Here is a 20,677-nt window from a genome sequence, read left to right on the forward strand (position 1 = left end):
ATCTGGTATATATTTGCCCAGGCATTTCCATCACTGACACTCTAGGCCAAGGGAAGCGGCTGAAAGCAGCAACACGTTAGCTGCCCCTACCACTTTCCCTGTTGAGATTTTTCCTTGCTTACCATGCTGAATAGATGATTGTAGTTGTCCTATGTCCCCAGTAACTCGTGTCGGCAATATAGGTTAGCCCTCTCTACGAAAACTGCGTGATTTCCATAGGCTGTCCCTGTATGATATCAGGGTTCCTCTAAAATAGAGGTTGTAATCTTCTTTAAAATTGAGTGACTAGCACATTGGCAATATGCTAATTCAAGTTAGTCAAAATAGTATTAAATATCAGCTTAGATATTTTACAAGTGTTCTGTCATCTCCCAGAACAAACTTTATTGTAGTATTCAGACCAATATTTCTCTAACTTATGTATCTGAGGTAGTCAGCATTGTAAAAAAATGCGAAAGAAAGAAGTACAACACTATTTTTAAGAGATAAAAGGAGAAATTTTAGTTAAAATATTTTACAATAAAATAATTATGATTATAAATCTCTTTAGTTAAATATATACACATTACATGGTATTCTAAAAAGAATGAACTTATTAAAGTTTCAAGCAGTTCTAATGCACAAATTCACCACTTTGTCAGCTTAGACTGTAATGTCAGTTTAACATTCGTAAATGGCTGTGTCAGACTAATGACATTGTTTTGTGCAAAACTAAAAAAAAATTATGAAAAACAAATCTCCAAATCCTTCTGTTCCCACGGTAAATAGATAGAAAAGGTAGTTTACACATACACACACTTACACACACAAACTTTGATTGCATACAAAGGTTAGAATGACCAGCACTAAAATAACCCCCATCTCTACAAAATAATTTCTTGAATTGATGTAGTTTTTGAAAATTACAAACTTTAAGTGCTAGCAAATTGTGCTTTTAAGCAGCCACGTGGCCAATAAGGTAGATGTTGTCATAAAGGTGCCCTACAAAATCTTCGCTAATATTCTGTGCAGCTCGTCGTGTATTTCGGATGAATTCCCTCTTTGACATTTTGTTCTTCACGTGAGGGCTTGTTAGATCAATGGAAAGTAGAATCAAAGAGTAACACAGTACATAAACTGCATCTAGACAAGAGAGAATAAACAAAAAAAAATTTAAAAAGGAAACTGTGATCATTTAAAATATTGTTCCTTGTCCAAGAACCTTACGGTCTTCATCATCTGGGCTTATAATTATATATAGATGCACACACACATATATAACAACTCAAAGGGTATCCCAGTGAAATAGAACTTAATATAGCAATTTTCAAAGTAATAATGTCAGCACATTGCCAAATGAGCATTTACAAATCTCTTAATATTTCTACATTATCCAAAAGTCACTAAGGGCTTTATGCACATTCATTTAAACAGATTCTTGAAGTTTTTGTAAACTAAGGCAAACATCCTGCTAAAGCTTATCTTTATGTAAGCAGTCCCACTACTGAAAACTGGCTCCCCCGCAACCAATTAGAAATGCTTGTTAACTTGAGTGAGGCCCAAAATTCCCTTTCATTTCTGTGGGACTATCCACAAGGTAAAACTTTAAGTGTGTAAGTCTTTGCAAGAGGGAACTTAGAGATAGTACAGAGCTTAAGCACAGACAAAAGTGAAGGAAAGATAACATGAAAATAAACCCCACTTATCAGCTAGGTCTAAGAAAAGAATCTGTATGTTATTTTGGGGTTTTTTTCAACCCGAGTGGGATGATGCCTGTATAATGAACCATCCCAAGCCAAGTTTGTACTTTCAGAAATACTTGTTTAGGTGCCGATATTAAAACTATCATAAACAGTACCATCATCCAGAAATATAAAGACCAATCCACTGAATGAAAACTCTTTTTTGCTTACCAGGGCTAAGGCCAAGCTCTCTCATCAAATCAGGGTTACAAGCACAGAACCTGTGAGAGAACTTTGTTATGAGAGTCTCAAGGTACTCCCCACGCTCCTCAGGAGCGTGAATGTGTCTGAAGAACTCTCTCAGTGCATTTGGCAAGAACTGATTTCTGAAGTTGTGCAGCGTCACAAGGTCATCCAAAACATCTCGCCTGGTAGAATAAAATCCCACATAATTAGAGAATTTTAACTGTTTAAATATGAACATGTAGGTTTTAAAAATGAAACCTTTAGAATAATTTATGAGCTTTGTTTTTTGCTGAAAGACAAATAAAATTATTACTAACAGCACAAAGATAACATAAACACGTTCTTCAGATGCTTACAATAGTAGCCAAATAGTATAAAAATACATATTATTCAGAATTCTAAGTTTCTTTATATGCATATTCAATCACAGTCCACACAGAGGCTTCGCTTCCTTTAAACTGTCTGACAAAGCCATTAAAAAAGACAGTAAAGGGAACAGATTCATGTGTGTCACACAGTTTCGTGCCTAAGTAGAAGCTGTTACAGGAGTATCTTGTTAAAACCAGGCTTAAGTTAGATAAAATTTGCTCACAAAACCCCTTTAAGGTCTAAATCCATCAGGGTGCGATGCTCTCAAGTGTTTTCCACTGAACACAAACATCTAAAGGATTCAGACTAGCCTACATGAACAGATGTGCAAAAGACATCTGAAGGAAATTTGGAAGCAAATCTGAAGGGAACCAAAGAATATTCTCTTATGTTTCTCCTTTCTATTAAACATCTCAGTACTAGGAGGGGAGTTTCAACATTTAGAAACCTAGTTTTTATTTTTAGTGCCTGATTACACTCTGTTTACGAAGGGAAGATAAATCGCAGTAGGGGTCACTAATAATAACAACTTGCAATCGCATCTGTTAAATGGTTTTGTATTTTTTTCTATTGCCAAAAAAATTGATAATCTTAAGTTTTACAGTACAGGACTGTCAGTGGTGATAACACTACAGAATGACTCCTTTTACTACTTTAGTGGTACAGGCTGAGGAGGATGAGAAGCAGGAGAGGATTCCTGCTAGAAGCGCTGCTGTCCCTCTGCTCTTCCTACTTAGGTCCAGTTATTATTCTCCTCCTCTTTCAACTTCGCTTGAACGTGTTGGTGCTCCTCTTTCCTGATATTGCACTACCCCAACCTGAAGGTATCCTGGAGGGCAAGAGAAAGCATTGTGGAGGTAGAAGAGCATGCTACAACAGGGAGAGTGTTCCCTACTGCAGCTCATGCTGTCTCCAAGAGGATGCTCTGTTGCATCTTGGGAGGTGGGTGTGACTGCCATTTGAGAAATATCAGACAACCAAATAATGGTTAGATGATTCAACATTAGTTAAAAAGCTATCATCACTTGGTAAAGTGATAACTGCTTTTTCTGATTAACACCCATACTAGATAAGTAGCAAAATATCTATAAAATCTGAGTGTCGTACAGCACAAAGATTACCCTGTGCAGTTTAAATGCTTGCTATAACTTCAAAACAATTTACGCCCAGAACTGCAAAAATGCAGAAAAAGCACAAGATGTAAGATTCCCTAGTTATAGGTGGTATTTTCAGGGGTTCTTATAAAATGTTACAGTCACATAAATACTTGAACTGAATAACTGTTCAGATTTAGCAGCAGCATTACTTAGTTGCATTTTCTTGCATTTTTACATCTTTAAAATTACATCAATACAAGCAAAATATTGTTGAGTGGTACTGTACATTGAAAATTAATAGGAAATGTCTCAAGAGAAATTCAAATTACCTCTCATCAAGGTAGATTCTCAGCTTCTTCCAATTTAGTGTTCTTGTGCAAAAGATAAACTTGGCTATTTCTTTCGGCGAATCGTCTAGTATGCCCTTGGACATAAAGTAGTTGACTCCCTGAGATAAAATATATGTACGTATAAATATGTTTAATCTTCATAATGTGTTTAGGAACAAGTATTGTACTTGGCAATGTAGGAACATAATCCTACTAATTAGTTGGTTTGTTTTTCAGAATGATTCCTCTTCCTCTAAATCACATTTCAACATGCACAATACACTCTAAAATCATAAATCAAATGCAAAGAAACGATTTATTGTTATGGTTGAGATTTTACATATACTCACAGTAGGAAATTTAAAGTTATGAACCCCATAATGAGCATGATGGCTCTTTAATAATTTCTTTACCATGTAGACTAGTGTTTTGGTTTTCATACTTTTGTAATTGTATTTAAAATGCTGCGGGGATAATTTCATAACCTTTGTAAATAAGAAAATCTTAGCCATAATGTGTTTAGTCTTTAATATCTTTCATTAAAACATTAATGTTCTCACATGTATGCGATGTATCACATTCAAATAGATGCATTAAATGCATTTGTTTAAATGTGTAATAACGCAAATAAACACAAGCACACTGATTTCAAAGCATAGGTAAATATCAACATATATAAATATGCATACACATAAATAAGAACACTGTGCCTAACATAAAAAAAAAGTTTAAAAAGATACAACAATTGTGTATATTTTATACTCATATTGTGATTTCCAGAATTTTCCACACTTTGCCAAGCACACATTTCTTACAGAATACACACGCCAAATTTCATTTTAAAATATTTCAGTGGTATTCTGGATTCTTTCTGATCATTGAAATATCCCAAAGCATAAAACTATTTTCCTTATGACCTCAGAAATCAAAACCAACCTAAGGGATTTTAAAAATGTTCACATTTTTCAACAACACAAATCTAAATGTGAGAATAACTAACCAACTAGTTTCAATTCAATTTGGCAGGGGCTGGGAGTGGTTCTGAGCATTTGTTACAAGGAACTGTTACAATACCTAAGTACAGTATCTCTTGACTACACCATACTGTTGAAATAATGTAAAATGTGTAGGACAGTGCATTTCTGCATAGGATAATGTACCAAGGCCACAACCTAAATCACCTTTAAAATACTTCTGAAATCTTTTTTCATAAATCTTCTGATATCAGACTTCATAATATTTTGCAAGTCTGCCCTTTCAGTTTACATTATGTCTATAAAGATGTAGGGGTAACCTATCATTTAGTATATAAACTAACTTCCCAGTGCTCTTCAATTTTACTTAAAAAAGAAATAAAAGACTGAGTGCAGGTTTGGAAAGTTTTTTTATGAAATGGATTAGTAAAGCAAAGTCTCAGTTATATCAAGCAAAAAAGAAATTAGAATATATGCTTAAGATATTGATAACACAAGTGAAAAGCCAACAAACACCTGTAATATTACCTAGCTTTTTTTACCAGTCCATAATTTTTGCTTATATATTTATAGAAAATAGCAGTTAATCAGCATACTTTTTTTTTTTTTGTTACAAGAATGTTTTATAAAATAAATAAAAATATAAAGGTTTTATACAGGTAAGACCAAAAAAAAATTCCTAGCAATTTTAGGCCCTAAGTAAAGATTAAAGAATCTTTACTTAGGACTGTAATGAAACATGTATTGAACTATAAGCTTGCATTTAAGTCCAAATTAGATCATATTTAAGTTTGTCCATAATATGGATGGACAACATAAGGTTAAGTACTTTCTTGACTTAGAGCTAAAAGGGAAACTAAAAATGGGAGTTCAAAAAGAACATCAACTGCATATTAATTCCTCAAGTATTCTGGCAATTTATACAAGACTAGCAGCAGAACACCTCCTTTACATAGATCCTGACTTAATGAGACTCACACATTTGCTTCAGTAATACATATATGCTTAAGGTAACACAAACTGAAGCCCAGTGAGGAAGTCTCAGTAGTATTCCTGCTGCAATTATTTAACAAACCTGCAACATATCCAGAAAATACCTGGCACATCATAGATGAGGCAGTATGAAAATGACACCCTCTTTAAGACAGACAATGGGTTGGTTTCTCTGTGACAGTAAATGCCCCAAGTATTTCTTTCATGCACTAGATTTCAACTCAATGTAGGATCTTCACCTGATAGGCTACCAAGTCTTTGCAAACCATTTTTATTCCCTGTCTCTCATTCCCTCTCTCTCCCCTCACCACACATAATGCTTGACAATATCTTTCTCTGTGAATGCCGTCTTGTTATTAATTTTCCTCATCTCCTTCACAAATAAACAGAGTATAAACAAAATATACTTCAGCACATGCCATCATTTTTAGTTGCTTTCCATTTCTTCCTAAGCAACCACAAATACTTTGCAACAATAGAAACCTGGTTTCTCTCTAAAGTTCTTAAATTTTGGCTTACGGCAAATGAAACTTAGTTGCAAGATTTACAGCATGTCATCGAATCTGCTTTTTCTAACACTGTAAACACTGCCTGGAATTCCTCTCAGAACCCACACTTCAAATAAATCACTTATGGTAGCTAAAATGGTCACTTGTGGCAGGTATACTAGCTGAAATAAGTAGTTCTACATACTATTAAAATCCATGCTAAGATTATTTATCAGTCGTCTGGTATTCTCTTGGGAAACATTTGACTGAAGTCAGGTAGGCAGATCCGTGCCACTACCAACCACGTCTGAAGAGGTCTTTTTAACACTTAGGAAACACTGCAGGATGAGCACACACGCTATGGTCTTCTAAAGCTAATTTAGTGGAAGAGCAGTTAGGTGAACAGTACAACAGCTAAGATTTCCAGTAGCTCTGTGTCTGCCCAACTTATACCAGGAGCCTGCTTGTCACTATGATCTTAGCATTAGAGAATTAGGAAAGATGCCTTAAAGATACCTTGCCTTTGCGGCAAGAATGTTACCACTGAATTTCAGACCGCTCTGGATAAAATCTTAATGTATGAAAGTGTTGATTTAAATTATATGTGCAAATAACAATCATAACCATAGAGTAACAGTAACAACAAAAGCCATTCGTTGTATTTCAATATGTTATTTTTTACAGTCACTCCTTTTTTTTTTCCCCCAGTCACACGATGCTTGTTTTACCAACCTATTCTATCATGGCACTGACACTCCTAGCTTGCTTTCTACCTGTTCCCAAGAACCCTTCCATTCATTTATATCCATACAGGATATCTAAACCCGAAAAGTTTTCTTTTTTAAGTACTGGTTTCATTTCTGCATTGATTTTGTCCTCTGCTAAGACTACTTTCAGAACATTTCAGTACAGCAGTCAACATTAAAACTTTTGTAGTTGCCTTTCACACCTCTGTTTAGATACGCATACAAAACAAACCAGACATATTCTAAGTTAATGGTATAGAAATTTTGGAATCAGTATTTTTCTACAAATATACGTAATTTCTCTTTCTAATATTTGAATGGAATTGTTTGCAAAGTCAGAGCTGGGAGACAATGAAGCTTTTTACTTAATGCACATTTAAAAGTAGTGCAGGAAACTATATGACAAATTTGTCAAATTTCAGCTTTTACATAAATGGTTGCACACATGCTCTGTTTGTTTAGCTTAAATAGTTTTAAAAGGTGACTATGGAAATCACTAGTAGCATATTAACATTTTTAGGTGATTTATAATTCTGTGAGTTATATGCTTTTACATTTTGGTAGGATTACATAAGTATCAACATAAAATGCTGATTTCTTTCTAGTCTGTACTGTATTAAAAAAAAAAAGACAATTTTGATCACCAACCAAATTAAAACGTTATTAAATAAAAGCTGAAGAAATATAGGAATTCAAGTTTAAATATTAGCTTAATTATTTAGATAATTCTTTGGGGGCAGTGACTGTCATTTTATTCTGGATATACAGTATCTGGCATAGTAGGGCCTCAATTTCTAATCGGAGCTTCTAGGTAACATTAACATTATTAGTAAATAATAATTAGACATGTATGGTATGATTATTCACACTTTTCTAGGGAAATGCATTATCTTAATATATTGCATGGTACATCTTCTGGAACAAAATGCACAGTACTGATGTTATATTTTTCTAATAGAAATTTTGAAGATTCTTTTCCTAAGTTACAAATCAAGTCATTTGGTGACAAATGCAGACAAAATATAAGAACATACATTTCAAGCAGTGTCTCTTTCACTGTATGTCTTTAAAATACAGTCTCAGTGATACACACTTATGATGGCAGAAATCACAAGTAGAACGTAGAAATATTTTTCATGTTACACAGAATCCATAAGTAATAATTTACAAGACTCTGACTTTTATATAGACTTTTCAAAAGGTTTCAGCTGTCTGGTCCATTCCAACTTTTTAGACAAATGACACAAAAGAACTTCTTCCCTCTATAACATACACATACTTTTAATATTCTTAGGACAGATAAATCAATGCATCTCAAAATTGGCTTGCTTATTAGATCACTATGAAACAGGTTAAGTTTTCAAAAAATTTGGTTAGAAATATACAGCACAGTAAATATTCCATCATCCAGACTATCTATAATTAAAATTCAGGTAAGGTAGCTTTATGCAAGTGGCTAACAATTTATTTATAATCAAGAAAAAGTCAGAAAACTGACCTCCCTGGCAAAAACTAAGGGCAGTTGAATGAGAGAATCAGAAGAGTGGAAAGCCAGGCTTAGTATAAGCACTGTCTTACTGTACTTCATTGTTATTATGCTACGTAAAGGAAATCCTGACCTCATTGAAGTCTGACTGTTTTGGTACAGTCCAGATTCCAATAGAAAAAATTTCCATAAAAATAAATGCTATTAAACAGAATCAGTTGGAATCATCATCATTATGAATGAAACAAAAATTAGATCTTCTTTCCTGACCAAAGGATTGTCTTTTCCACTTTCAGTTCAAATTTTAACTATATAGCATAGCTCCATGTAATAAACTTGACAAAATATTTTGTAGGGAGTTAGAAACAGTATACAAAACAATAGGGAAATAGCTTCTGATTGCTTACAAATTCCGAGTCATAAGCGTATGAGATATGAAATGAGCACTGCGTGAGAAACATTTCACATACACCATATACTCTTTAGAATAAAATACAGCAGAGACCATGTAGGCAGATTAAACAACATAATATTCATATTCAAGTGTTAATACTAACACTAAACCACCCCTTCTCCCCAAAGAAACAAAAACCAAGTTCCAAAATCTTGGCTATTATGGTGCTGCCATATGAAAAAAACCCCAAAACAACAAACAAAAAAAACAATGAGAAACCAAACATGCACTGGAGTTTTTTTCAGATTAGGTGTAATGTGATTAGGCACATCCTTTCAGCAGAATGTGAGCATCTGTTATGAATTATGCAAGCTCATGCACACAATCAATACATTAAATTACAGCAGATATCACAATACCATGCACACAACAATGGCTAACCAGAGAATCCTACCACAAAGTGTGTAGATGCTCTTCCCTACCCCGTGAGCCACCGCTAGCTCTGGAGCTGTTGCTGTGGAGCCTGGTTACCCATTTTCATGACATGGGCGGTGTCCTTTGGAGAATCTTGCTCCTGTGGCTGTAAGTATTCCTATTTTTATAGTAATTTGATCAGGTCTGTTATCAAATGTAAAGCAGAGTTTGGCAGGAAATTCGGAGATGCAATTTGTAATAGTGGAATGTCATATCATATATTCCAGTCACAATAATAATTCTGCCAATATCACAGTCGTAAACAATCAAAGCAATAGTATTTGTGAATTCTCCTGAAACTCAGGCCCTGAGTGATTCCTACCAGGCTATGGTGCTCCACAGGGAGAGAGGAACAGAAGCCCTTAGGAGATACCCTGAGGTTCTTGTCTCTCACTAGGCCTGAAGCAGACTTTTTGTACTACCACTATACAATATAACCATAATGAAACCAGAAGTAAGTGTAGCATAATAAATTTAATACCTAATTTAGGTATACTATAAGGTAGCTCTAATTTGCAGATGTTAATTTCCTTTAAAAATAACAAATTTTTTATTCAGTGCCTTTTGTGAAGGCTCCAAATGCTTTAAGCCTACCAAGATTACTTTAAACTAGGTTGGAATATAACAGCATATTATAAACTAAGATATTAAGTGAAAAATGATGTTAAAACAAATTGAAACACAAAGAAAAATTTGGGTGGACAAAGCTGTTACCAATTAAAACGATATATTCTTGAAAACACACTTCAGTTACCTAAATATTGTGTTTCATTTGAAAAGCTTTACATTTGTTACTAAATTCACTAAAAGCCTGCTGAAAATCAATGCTAATCACTCAAGTGGCAAGGTGCTGATAAGACGTCTCAGCACTGCGTATCACAGTTCAAGGCAGAGCTCTACCAGAGAAATTACAAAATACTGTAATTTGTGACTAATAAAAAGTAGTGGGTTTCTTTATCAAGCAGAATATGAGATAAAGCAAGAATTTAAACAAAATCACATTATTGTAATGATTCATACGACTGCTTTATTTATTTCACCCCATGGTCACAAGTTCATGTTTTCTGTATGATATCAGCAGAGTGAACTATTGGCTCCTAGAAGTATATCTTTTCATGTCTCTCAATCCTTTTCCTACTTTAGATTTATTCAATTACCACTTCCTTGTGTATGTATAAATATATGCAGCACGTTAATACTACTTTTTATTCAGTACTGTGTACCTTCTTTTCCTAGGAAATGTGAAGCAGGAGCCTGGTTTTGTACATGATTCTCTCTGCCACTTGGGCGTTAATTGCGTATCTCCCAGGCAAAAACTGTCTACTCTCAAACTCTTTTCTTCTTTGAAAGGTGACAGAGTGAAAGCAGAAACTGACTTCTCCAGTTAGTTACATGAATTAATAAATGGAAATCTTTTAGTTTGACATGGGGTATTTTTTGAAAATAGATATATGTTGTTATATACTACAAAGAAAGATTATGTTTATGCATAACAAACATCCACAGAGAGCAAATGAAACTGACCTTTAGGATAGTTCAGCAGTACATCTTTTTCGTAGTATTTCAAGATTTGCTCCTTGGTAGTGGAAATATTTAAAAATCCCTTACAAGAAACTGTAATTGTCATAGATGAATTGGTGTTACTTTATACCCCATCCTGCTTTAACTGAAGTGGGATCAAACTCATACTCTGCAGAAGCATTTTAGCTTTTCAATTTACATAAGCATATTATTATCCTTTTTAAAATCACCATTGTCTCGTCAGTTAGGATCTCTGCCTCATTCCTAAGTCAATACATGGTTATGAGTTTCTGGCATCCATAGGTCAGACCGCTGTACAGAGCACTTAAGAGGCAAGCCATGTAAATGATGTGCACAGGTACCATATGCAAAAAGAGATCAGGATAGAGCTGTAACTTAGTATTAATCATTCCTATAGTAAAACAAACACCTATTAAAACTTGGGTTTTAAAATGTCTATAATTATAAACCAACAATCACAATTATTTTAACTGTTTATTAGTGTCAGCAACAGTTCACTTACCTCATCAGGGTTGGCATTAAAGGTGAGACTGCCCTCATCTAGCTGCATATACAATTTTCTAAAAGAAAATCCTAGAGGCGGATTCTTATTGTATATAGAACAGTGACCCCAAGTGGATTTGCACAACCTATGAAAATAGAATTAGTCTATTATCAAAATTCTTTTCTGTATTTCATGTATTTTACAGAAGCAAAATGTAATCAACACTACAAAGCCAAATACTCAGACTAGATGAAAACTCAGAAATAGGTGGCTTGTAATAGTTATTAAGCCTTTTGCATGTGTGTTGCTGAAGTCTTCATTTATATGATTATTTTCTTCTCACATGGGTTTTGGTGTATTTGAGTGCACTCTCAAAACGTATCCCGGTAGGTGGCATCATAACAACAGCCACACAGCGGAGACCTCTGGCACTCCCAGTATCTGAACACTGGGTAACTGTGACAAGTTGTTCTCCTGCAACAGTACGACAGTTTAAAAAGTTGCGTTTCTTTTCTCGTGCCCCAGCTGTGCAGCAAGTGGGACACCACATCTGCACAAAATTACGCCATTAACTCACTACTTTCCCCATCTGTCCTCTTCCACCTGACTGTCCTTTTTCCAGTCTTGACCACTCTTAATTATTTGATCCAGCCCCATCCCTCTGTATCTTCCATCACTACTCAGTTTCTTTCCCTTCTATCCCACCCTGACTCCGTATCTCAGTTTCATTGGTTTCTGTCCCTCATCTCAGTCTCCTTGATGACACCATCTGAAATTCCCTTGAACTTTCACCTTCTAGGCACCGATTGTTATCTGGATTCCTTATTGAATAAGTAGTTCTGCTTCAACACATCTGTTCTGTAAATAATTAGGCACAATGCTTAGGACCCAGCAGGTAGCCATTGAGGACATGGAAGACACTTTGTTTTCGGTTCAGGAACCTGGGTCTTATTCGGAGTGAGTTCAGTACTGCAGCCACAGGACTTGCCAAAGCCTAAACTCAAACACAACCAATACAGGTGGAATATTGAAGACTAAGATGTCTACAGATATTACACAATTTGAGATTTTTATTAATTTGCTAAATCAGGACACATTTTCACTACCAAAGTGTATACTTTGAACTGAGTATTATTTGGGAAGATTTCACTAAAAATGATGGAGCTATTTCCCAGGATGAAGTCTGAGGAAAATATGTGGGGTTTTTTCCCCCCCTGTACATTAAGAATATATACTGCATACAATTAAGAAGCTCTAGTATCTTTAAGCTTTGGTCCAGGAAATTTATTTGTATTTAGTGCGGTTTTGATACCAAGAACCAAGTACAATACAATCCATACTTACCCAACTGCCAAGCTACTTGATATACATAAACTTAGAAGCTTAGCAGGATCTTCACTAGAATTCCTGTCTCCTGCCAAGACAACAGTCCCCAACAGCAGAACAGTTGTGACTAAAGTTATAACTGCATTATCCACTTGCTGAGTTCATAAAGCATGATAGGAAGGGAAGCTGCTTAATTCAAATGCAGAGGGGCAAAGAAATAGATAAGGAAGGAAGAGATGTGAAGCACAACGAAAGGAAAAGAAACAGGACCTGAACAACCACCCAACTATTACAGTAATACTACTTACTGTCTGTTAAGGGGTAAGAATATGGTATGAAAGAAGATACAATTCTGCTGACTACTCTAAAGGTAAGTATGATTTAATGAGTCTTTCCTAGTCTTGTAAAACACCAAATATCAAGGGAAATATCTTTAATTAAATTTTGATGTTATATTATTTTATTTGATAGAACACGCCTTTATTTATTTCCTGGACATACAAACTGCATATGATATATAAATGTATTTCAACTGTTAGACTGCAGAAATTTCACTTGACGCATCTGCAGAAGTGACCTTTTCATTCCCCCTTCCATCACCGTCACCCAAAAACCAGACACTTAAGTTGCTCTAAGACAAGTATGGTAGATGAGTTCTCATCCCTTTCTATCTGGAGCTTCAGCTGAATAGGTTTGTTTGCTCAAGCTAGATACCTGTTTGAAGTTCAGAGAAGTACAAACATTTGAGATGTACTTTGACCTAATACAAAAGTGAAGACAAGTCCTTGTTTTTTTCCCCATGATATATCAAACAACAGGTGTGTAGTAATACACATGTATACTTGTACAAAGCACACTTGTGTATTTTATATATTGTAGTAATCTCCACTAATACCCGATAGTAATTAGAAATCCAGAATAACACATTTTTAAACTATATTCATGTTTCTCCTATGACAAATCTCATTTAACTTAGGAAACCTTTGCTAAGGTTAGAATGACAAAAAGCACATCTTGAGACAAATTTAAAATCTAATAATTATTTTTACTATGTCCAGGTGATACTTTTTTTTTTTGCTTACCCTTGCCAGAGAAGCTCATCATTAGCAAGATCCTGCCAGACACATGAAGCTAGACAGAGATCGGTTGCATTCAGGTATGATAAAATGGTAAAACTAAGCTCTGGTGGAAGCATTTCCAGGTTAATGAATCCTTCTTGTTCTTTAGATTTTCTTGTCTTCAACAGGTGGTAGATGTCAATGCCTCCTTGGGCTTGTTTGCGATGGCTTGTATTGGAAACATTGTTAGTAGCTATCCTCCTACCATGTTCTCTGGTAAGATAGCCTTGTCCACTGTATCCTTGGTGTTGTAGTTGCTGGTTCCTAGCAACTCTCCAGAGTCCCTGACCCATCTGCGAGCCTGCTGGACATAAAATCCAAATTAAATGTTGACAGCTATTTACAAATATTTGTAAGACAGACTCAGCACACACTGGAAAAATAAAATTGTAGGATTGATCTGAATTGGAAAAAAAAAGAGAGTTTTGTCAAAGTTATGCTGACAATGTAATCTGTCTCCAAGGGAGCAACTGAATAAATACTGAAAACAAAAACCATAAAAAAATAGAAGATTTTTTTCAAAAACTTCTGTGCTTGAAGAGTTACAAAATAAATAATAAGCTTCTGCAAACAGTACCAAACATCTATGTCCTATGCAAGTTAAGAAACCTTAAGCATCAAAACATTTGGAATTATTATCTTCAGACTTCCTTCAAAATTTAATAACAATAGCTTATTTAGAGTCAATGAAGTGCTATAAAATGGTAGCACACAAAATTAGGCTGTGACTGACATTAAGACAAAGCTTAACAACTTCAATGACAATGCATTAAGGATTCAGTTTCTTGTTTCTGAGCACCCAAAGTATCGTTTCAAGCTTTCTTACACAGTAGCATCAAAGCTTCATGATAAGGCTTCTACGTCTTACTTATCACTGTGTTCGTTATTTTTTGTCAAACTTTGTCCTGCAGATGGTAATAAAAATAACAGATCCCAAATGTTAGTCAGTTATCGAGAATTCTGAATGCCACAACTCAAATTTCAGTAACCACCCGTATTTACCAAGAAGAAATCTTAACGTATGATAAATCATACTAATTCAGTATGGGAATGTTGTCTTAATTCCATCACAAGTAGTGTATATGTGGTGATCTATCTTATGTTTTAACCTTTGCTATGACGACAGATCACTAAAGTGCTCATACTAGGATTCTGCAGGTTCCCGATGCTGACTTTCAAGAAAGAAACACTTATGGCCTGGTCTGGTAGGATCTCACATGTATTCGAAATTATTTCTATTCTATTAGCATAGGGAATTAAAAACGTGGCTTTAAAACTGTTAAAGGTTGGACACAAATGAAAACTGTTCTACTGAAGCAGAAAGAAACAAGCCATGAATGTGATGAGTGATTATGGGAGAAAAATGGAGAAATTAGTGAAATTACAGAAAAAAAAAAAAGCATAACCAAGATGGAAGTAGACAAAAGACAGGTTCAGCAGGCTGATGAAGCACTTAACTACATAAGAATTCATTCAGGAAAAGTTCAAGAATTCATTTCTAGATAAGGCCACAGCTGTGAAGAAACAAACTGTAGTCACATGTATTATATTAAATTTAGTAATAAGCAATATTTTACATAAATTCATCATTATTTTTATTCTCATTTCTTGTACGGTTATGTATTTGGCTTAATTTTTTTATCATACAGAGGCAGGTTAAACCATGATCGACTGCTATAAATTATCAGGCAAGCTTAAAAAAAAAGAGCTTACTGAGTCACACTGTAAGTAGGATATACAATTGGCTCCAAGAATGTATGCATAAAGAAGGTATTCTCATTTTCTTGAGACCAGCATAAATTTTGTAAAAGCAGGGCTACCGGTAAAGTTGCTTCAAGAGAGGGAGCTATACCACAATCTGCCATTTAAAAAGTGGCAACACAAGGATGAGCGGTCTGATGAATGTGGGCCTCAGTAATTCAGGCTGGTGTTTGCAATTAATTTATGAAACTTCTAGCTGTAAATAAAACATGTTTCTTTACAAGATGGAGAACTCTGCCTTTATTTTTTATTACCTACCTAGATTAAAATAAGAGGTAGCAACTTTTTTAAAAGGGACATTCCCAGAGCTGCAGTTGCTCAGTGCCACCTTTTTCTGGTTTTGAGCAACTAAATCTCTCCAAGAAGGAAGTTACTAACCTTCATCCCAAAGGAGGATGACCAAACACCGTTACAATAAAATCAAGAGCTATTAAATGAATCAGTGGTAGGTGTGCCAGAACTGGCATTTGGGACTACAAGCATAAACCCATCAAGTGGCCGGTGCTCCAACTCCAGCTGCTGCTGCTATTGCCCCTGCTGAGCAGGCAGAGCATACAGTGATGTGCAGTAAAGAATCAAGCTAAAAAACAGTTTGTGCGCGTAGGCAGTAACAGCCAAGGGCTGGAAAGAGGAGGGGAGACCTTCCTAAGGGATGAAAAGAGCAGATAAAGAATATTTCTGAGCAAATACAACATTTCAAAAAGGGCTACTATCACCACACTAGAGGATTCAATTAAGATAAAGTTCCCATTTTGCTAGGCACTGTATATGAGCTTGTTAATTACTTAAGTACAGTGCTTAGTAAACAGATATCTCTAAATACTTGGGAGGCTTCAACCAATTCTTGACCTTAGCCCTGTGAGTAAATTGAACGCTGCCAACAAGGCATTACACTTTCAAATATGCAGATGCCAAATTTAGAGGCTGTGTTCACTCTCAGAAGATATCAGATGATCTGAATGACTGAATAATAATGATCTTTCGAATCAATTATGTAAAAAAATTTAGAGTTTTGAAAGAGGTAAATGTTTACATACACTTGTATGTGCAAGACAGATATAATATGCACACTTTCTCAGTGTAGCTCTTCGTGTAAAAACAAAAACAAAATTTGCCTGCAATTATACCATTGACTCTAAACAAAATGAAAAATAGCCAAATACTAGTTCCAGGGACAGAGAGAGCCAGGAGTGAGGCCTTGTAATTCCTTATCATTATTTCAAGTCCTTAACCACTAAAGCAGCAGAAATTAGCAAGAAAAACTACAACAAAAGATGAAATGAGAGAACTTATCCTATGTAAACTGTGTATGTCAAGTAGAGAGAGAGGAAAGTTCTGTTAAATGTAGAAATCTGTTTGTTGAGGTAACTTTTTGTAAGGCAAATTAAGGAATTTATTTTGCTAGTATTTTTGCCAACTTTTGTGACATTAGTTTATATTATTATAACAAAGCCACATTTCTATACACATTTGCTAACTCCCAACTGTTAAAAATCTTCTGAAAATGCTAATTATTTGGGCATAGTTTAAATAAAAGAAAAAAAAAAGGAGTAACAGGAAATTCAAGGCTCTGAAGATCATTAGGAATCATATTGCAACAAGTTTCATAATCATAATACACCAAAAAGATGAGAAAGACCAGCAGCATTATCAGAAACAGTTCATAGAAAGGCTATGCTCAGTCATTTATCAAGTGAACTTTAGGCTATCAGGTAAGGATCTGGCAATTTTATAATAGCTTTCAAACCTCTTCAAAGTCAGATTATCTTTCTGTTCTATATGCACTACTTGTAAAGAATTCGGTAGTGGTCACAGAGGACCAAGTTTTCCTACTTAGCCCTAAATCAATTATCCAAATTTTAGTTGCTAGTTTAATACCTTTGTTGCAATACTCAGCCAGAAGTTCCTGTTCACAAAACACATTCTGTTGAGGAACACTGACCTAAGAAGAATATCAACAGTTCTTGTTGGCGCTCAGAGAGTTTTATTCCCCACACAAAAGCTAATTGCTATATATCACCAACAACATAATCACTTCTAAATTATTTAACACTAGAAGTGGCTCCAAGACAGAAAAAAAAAAAAAAAACTATGTCATTCAAGAAACTACCCATCTTACAATGTACTCATATACTTATACAGAAGACAGCACTGCAGAAATTGTTTAAAACGTCTTTTTTAACGTAAAAAATGATAAAAAAGTATATATTTGCGATTTTAAGTACCAACTGAAGAAATTTCAGAGAAGAAACAAAGTGAGACACAACTTAAACCATTCTAGAACCAGTTGCTAGAAATCCACAAGCTTTAATATGCGTGTAGCTATTCAGCAGCTTATATGCCATTTGTTAGATCATGTCTTATTTTCCCCATCACATAATTACTTTCAGCTTTGTAGTAATCCAGGACGAATGCTTTGAGAACTCACTCATAAAACAAGATGAGTAAGGTCATTGTTATTATAAAGCCCTTTAAGTAATGGTGTCCAGGACTATATTTTTAAATTGTTTTGAACACACATTTTCAATCTCCAGATTCAACAGGCCACTCAAATGTATGTTTTCAAACTTCCAATTATGTAGCTTTACCTAATAACTGAAGCCTCTTGATAGCTTAGTTGCAATAACTATCACAGTAAAAATAACATCAAGCTTGTTTAAAAATTGCTGATCTTCTCTGGCTCTGATAACGATCAGAGTCTAATTTCAATTTCAAACACGTCTTCTTCATGTTACTTTGTCACTGCATCATAAATTCTTTTGCAGCGTTGAAGAGCATGATAGGATACTAAAAGCTAAATGTAAGCTAGATTAATGCTGTACTGGCACTGGCTTCTGCTTTACTAAATAAAACAAGACATACACTGTCGATATAAACCCCCTCCACTTCATGATAACCGAGCCCTACAGCTGCTGCTTTACGACCACAACTACCCTAACAGGAAAACGCTCCTTCCTCCGATGTTACCGACGCTGAAGCTTCGCTCACCGCAGCTGCATTCGCAACCGAGGCCTGCTAACCCCCCTAACGCGAGAGCCTTTCAAACCCGGCTCCAGGCAACTACGCTGCCGGCTCCAGAGGCCCAGCCAGCCCCTCACCTCCCAGGCCGCCCCAGCTGCCGGCAGCGCCCCGGGGAGCCCCCTCCGCCGCGGGCCGCGGCTGCCCTCCCGCCTCCCGAGGAGCCCCGCAGCCGCCCTGCTCGCCACCCCGCCGAGTCACGCTTCTCCCCGCCAAGGGCAGCCGGCACCTCGGCCGGGGCACGGCTGCCGGCGGCTCGGCGGACACCGGCGGGCCTGGCCCCGCGGGTGCTGCCCCCGCGCGCCGCTGGGCCGCCCCAAGGGCCCCGACTCTTGATTGGACGCGCCGCCCGTCTGTCTGTCCGTCCGTCCGCACCCGCCCGCCCCGGTGAGCAAGCCCGCGGCGGCCCGTACCTGCGCGAGCTCGGGTCCCAACCGCCGCCGCGACGAGCCCGGCCCGAGTCGGTGCGTGAGCCTCGCCGGGCGGGAAGGGGCTGAGCAGCCTCCGGCGGCGGGGAGGGGCGGTGGGAGCCAGGGAGGCCCCTCCGGCACGCAAGGAGGCTGCCGCCGCCCCGCTCTCCTGCCTGGCAGGTTTGACGTTTGCTGTTGTTGCTGGAAGTGACGTCAGGGCGGAGGGACGGGCGGGAAGCGGAAGCGGCGGTCGCGCCTCTCGGCGGCAGATTCAGTCTGCGCCCGCCGCCAGTGAGCAGCGGCTGCGGGCCGGCGGGCTCCTGAGGGGAGGCGGCGAGGCACCCGCTGGCCCGGGGCAGGCGGCCCGGCGGGGGCGGGCTTCCCGCGGCGGGGGCGGCGGCGGCTGGCGCGGGTGAGCGTCAGGAGCTCTCTCGGGGCGGGGGTTTGCCCCCCCTGAGGGGCCGGCGGCGCGGGACGGCGAGCCCCGGGGCGCGGCGGGGGAGGCCCGGTCTCCGGCTGGTCGAGGGGCGGGTGGAGAGGCGGCCCCGGTGCCGGCCCCGCTCTTGCGGGTTCGCCTCAGCGCGCTGGCGCGGCCCCGGGACCGCCGCCGGCCTCGCCCATGGCGGGGCCACGCTTTTTTTTCTGCCGGTGTTTCCTTGGCTCCCAGGGCAACCGGCCCGCGACGCGCGGTTGCCTGAGCGGTTCCCTCGTTTGCAAGTCCTCTGCGTGCTTCAGTCGCGTCCATGACAGCTGGCGCCATGGCCAAGTGCCGTGTTTGTCCTTGACGTTTTTGCATCCCTGCATGATGGTGCCATTCCCCCCCCCGCCCCCGCTTCCTGCCCCATCTGACAGAAGAGTCTAAATACAATTTGAAGAAATCAAAAGTCTTTTTTGTTGGACATTTCAAAGACAGTGTTTACGGTGTTAAGACACTTGGTAACTTGCATGCTTTTTTTGGTGTGGTTTTTTTTTTCACATTAGTTCTTTGAATACCATATGCAATTTTGAGAGTTGTTCGTTAAACCACTTGCAGTTCTAGGTTATCATCTTTTAAAACTTTGTTATACCTTATTTTATTCTGCGTAGCTGATGTTCTCTAACTGTTGTCATGAATTCCTACAGGCAAAAACTATGTGCCGCTTCTTACAGTGTTCACCTTCCCAAGAAGTTATTAGAAAATAACTTGACTGTTATTTTTATGATCTCTTGAGCTATTCAGTTTGTAGTGACAGTAGTTGCCAGTTTTGGCATCCAGAGGTCCAGTGTAGAAAGGATTATTGATACTTTTGGGAAACAGCCTATATGATTAGATGATTTCCTGTTAGAGTGTATTCTGTGAGTATTCGTGTTGCAGATTAAAGCTTCGGTTTTATGTCAGACTCTTTGAGACTTGTCTTGAGATCTGGTTAAATTGGCAAAACCATATGGTGGATCACTTTGTAAGGTAATGCAGGAAGAATAGCTGCCTCAGTTTCCAAATACTTGAGGTTAAATTGTCCCTAGCCTTTAACAGTGAGTGTTGTGTACTTATATTTAGCATGACTAATAACCCAGAACCTAATGATTAAAGAGGAAAAACCTAATAATTAAATAGGAAGAAAATATTTTAACAAGGACAGAACACGTGAAGATCTTAATCTTCTTGAAGGCTGCTGATTTTAACACCATAGAGGCACAAGAATAAAAAAAAAAAAACAACCTAACCCAGACCATTGTGAATGCAAACTTTAACTGTGGGGTTTTTTTTGGTGGGTTTTTTTT

General features: G+C 37.6%; 1 protein-coding gene across 6 annotated transcripts; it reads right to left on the reverse strand.

The window, feature by feature from the left end:
* Nucleotides 1–383: 383 nt before the first annotated feature.
* On the reverse strand, nt 384–18,955 carry FBXO8 (F-box protein 8). 6 transcript variants are annotated; one of them, XM_075709922.1, is made up of 6 exons: nt 18,920–18,955; nt 13,692–14,028; nt 11,302–11,428; nt 3,703–3,821; nt 1,893–2,089; nt 384–1,122 (listed from the first exon to the last, which is right to left on the reverse strand). In XM_075709922.1, the coding sequence occupies exons 2-6, from the start codon at nt 14,018–14,020 to the stop codon at nt 935–937; spliced, it is 960 nt and encodes a 319-aa protein (XP_075566037.1). In that variant the 5' UTR covers nt 14,021–14,028; nt 18,920–18,955; the 3' UTR covers nt 384–934. The 6 variants fall into 6 exon arrangements, with proteins under 6 accessions (XP_075566037.1, XP_075566041.1, XP_075566036.1 ...); XM_075709926.1 differs by having other exon boundaries at nt 1,893–1,942; nt 13,692–14,031; XM_075709921.1 differs by having other exon boundaries at nt 13,692–14,031.
* Nucleotides 18,956–20,677: the final 1,722 nt, after the last annotated feature.

This window comes from Pelecanus crispus, chromosome 4, assembly GCF_030463565.1.
Source record: "Pelecanus crispus isolate bPelCri1 chromosome 4, bPelCri1.pri, whole genome shotgun sequence".
Classification (NCBI taxonomy): domain Eukaryota; kingdom Metazoa; phylum Chordata; class Aves; order Pelecaniformes; family Pelecanidae; genus Pelecanus; species Pelecanus crispus.

Bases quoted from the DNA above. Each gene is read 5' to 3' on its own strand.
- FBXO8 (XM_075709922.1), bottom strand. From the start codon at position 14,020: ATGGGTCAGGGACTCTGGAGAGTTGCTAGGAACCAGCAACTACAACAC. The intron at 11,429-13,691 runs GTAAGCAAAAAA...CTATTTTCATAG, and splicing joins GATGAGCTTCTCTGGCAAGG to GTTGTGCAAATCCACTTGGG. The intron at 3,822-11,301 runs GTAAGTGAACTG...ATTTTATCTCAG, and splicing joins TTAATGCCAACCCTGATGAG to GGAGTCAACTACTTTATGTC.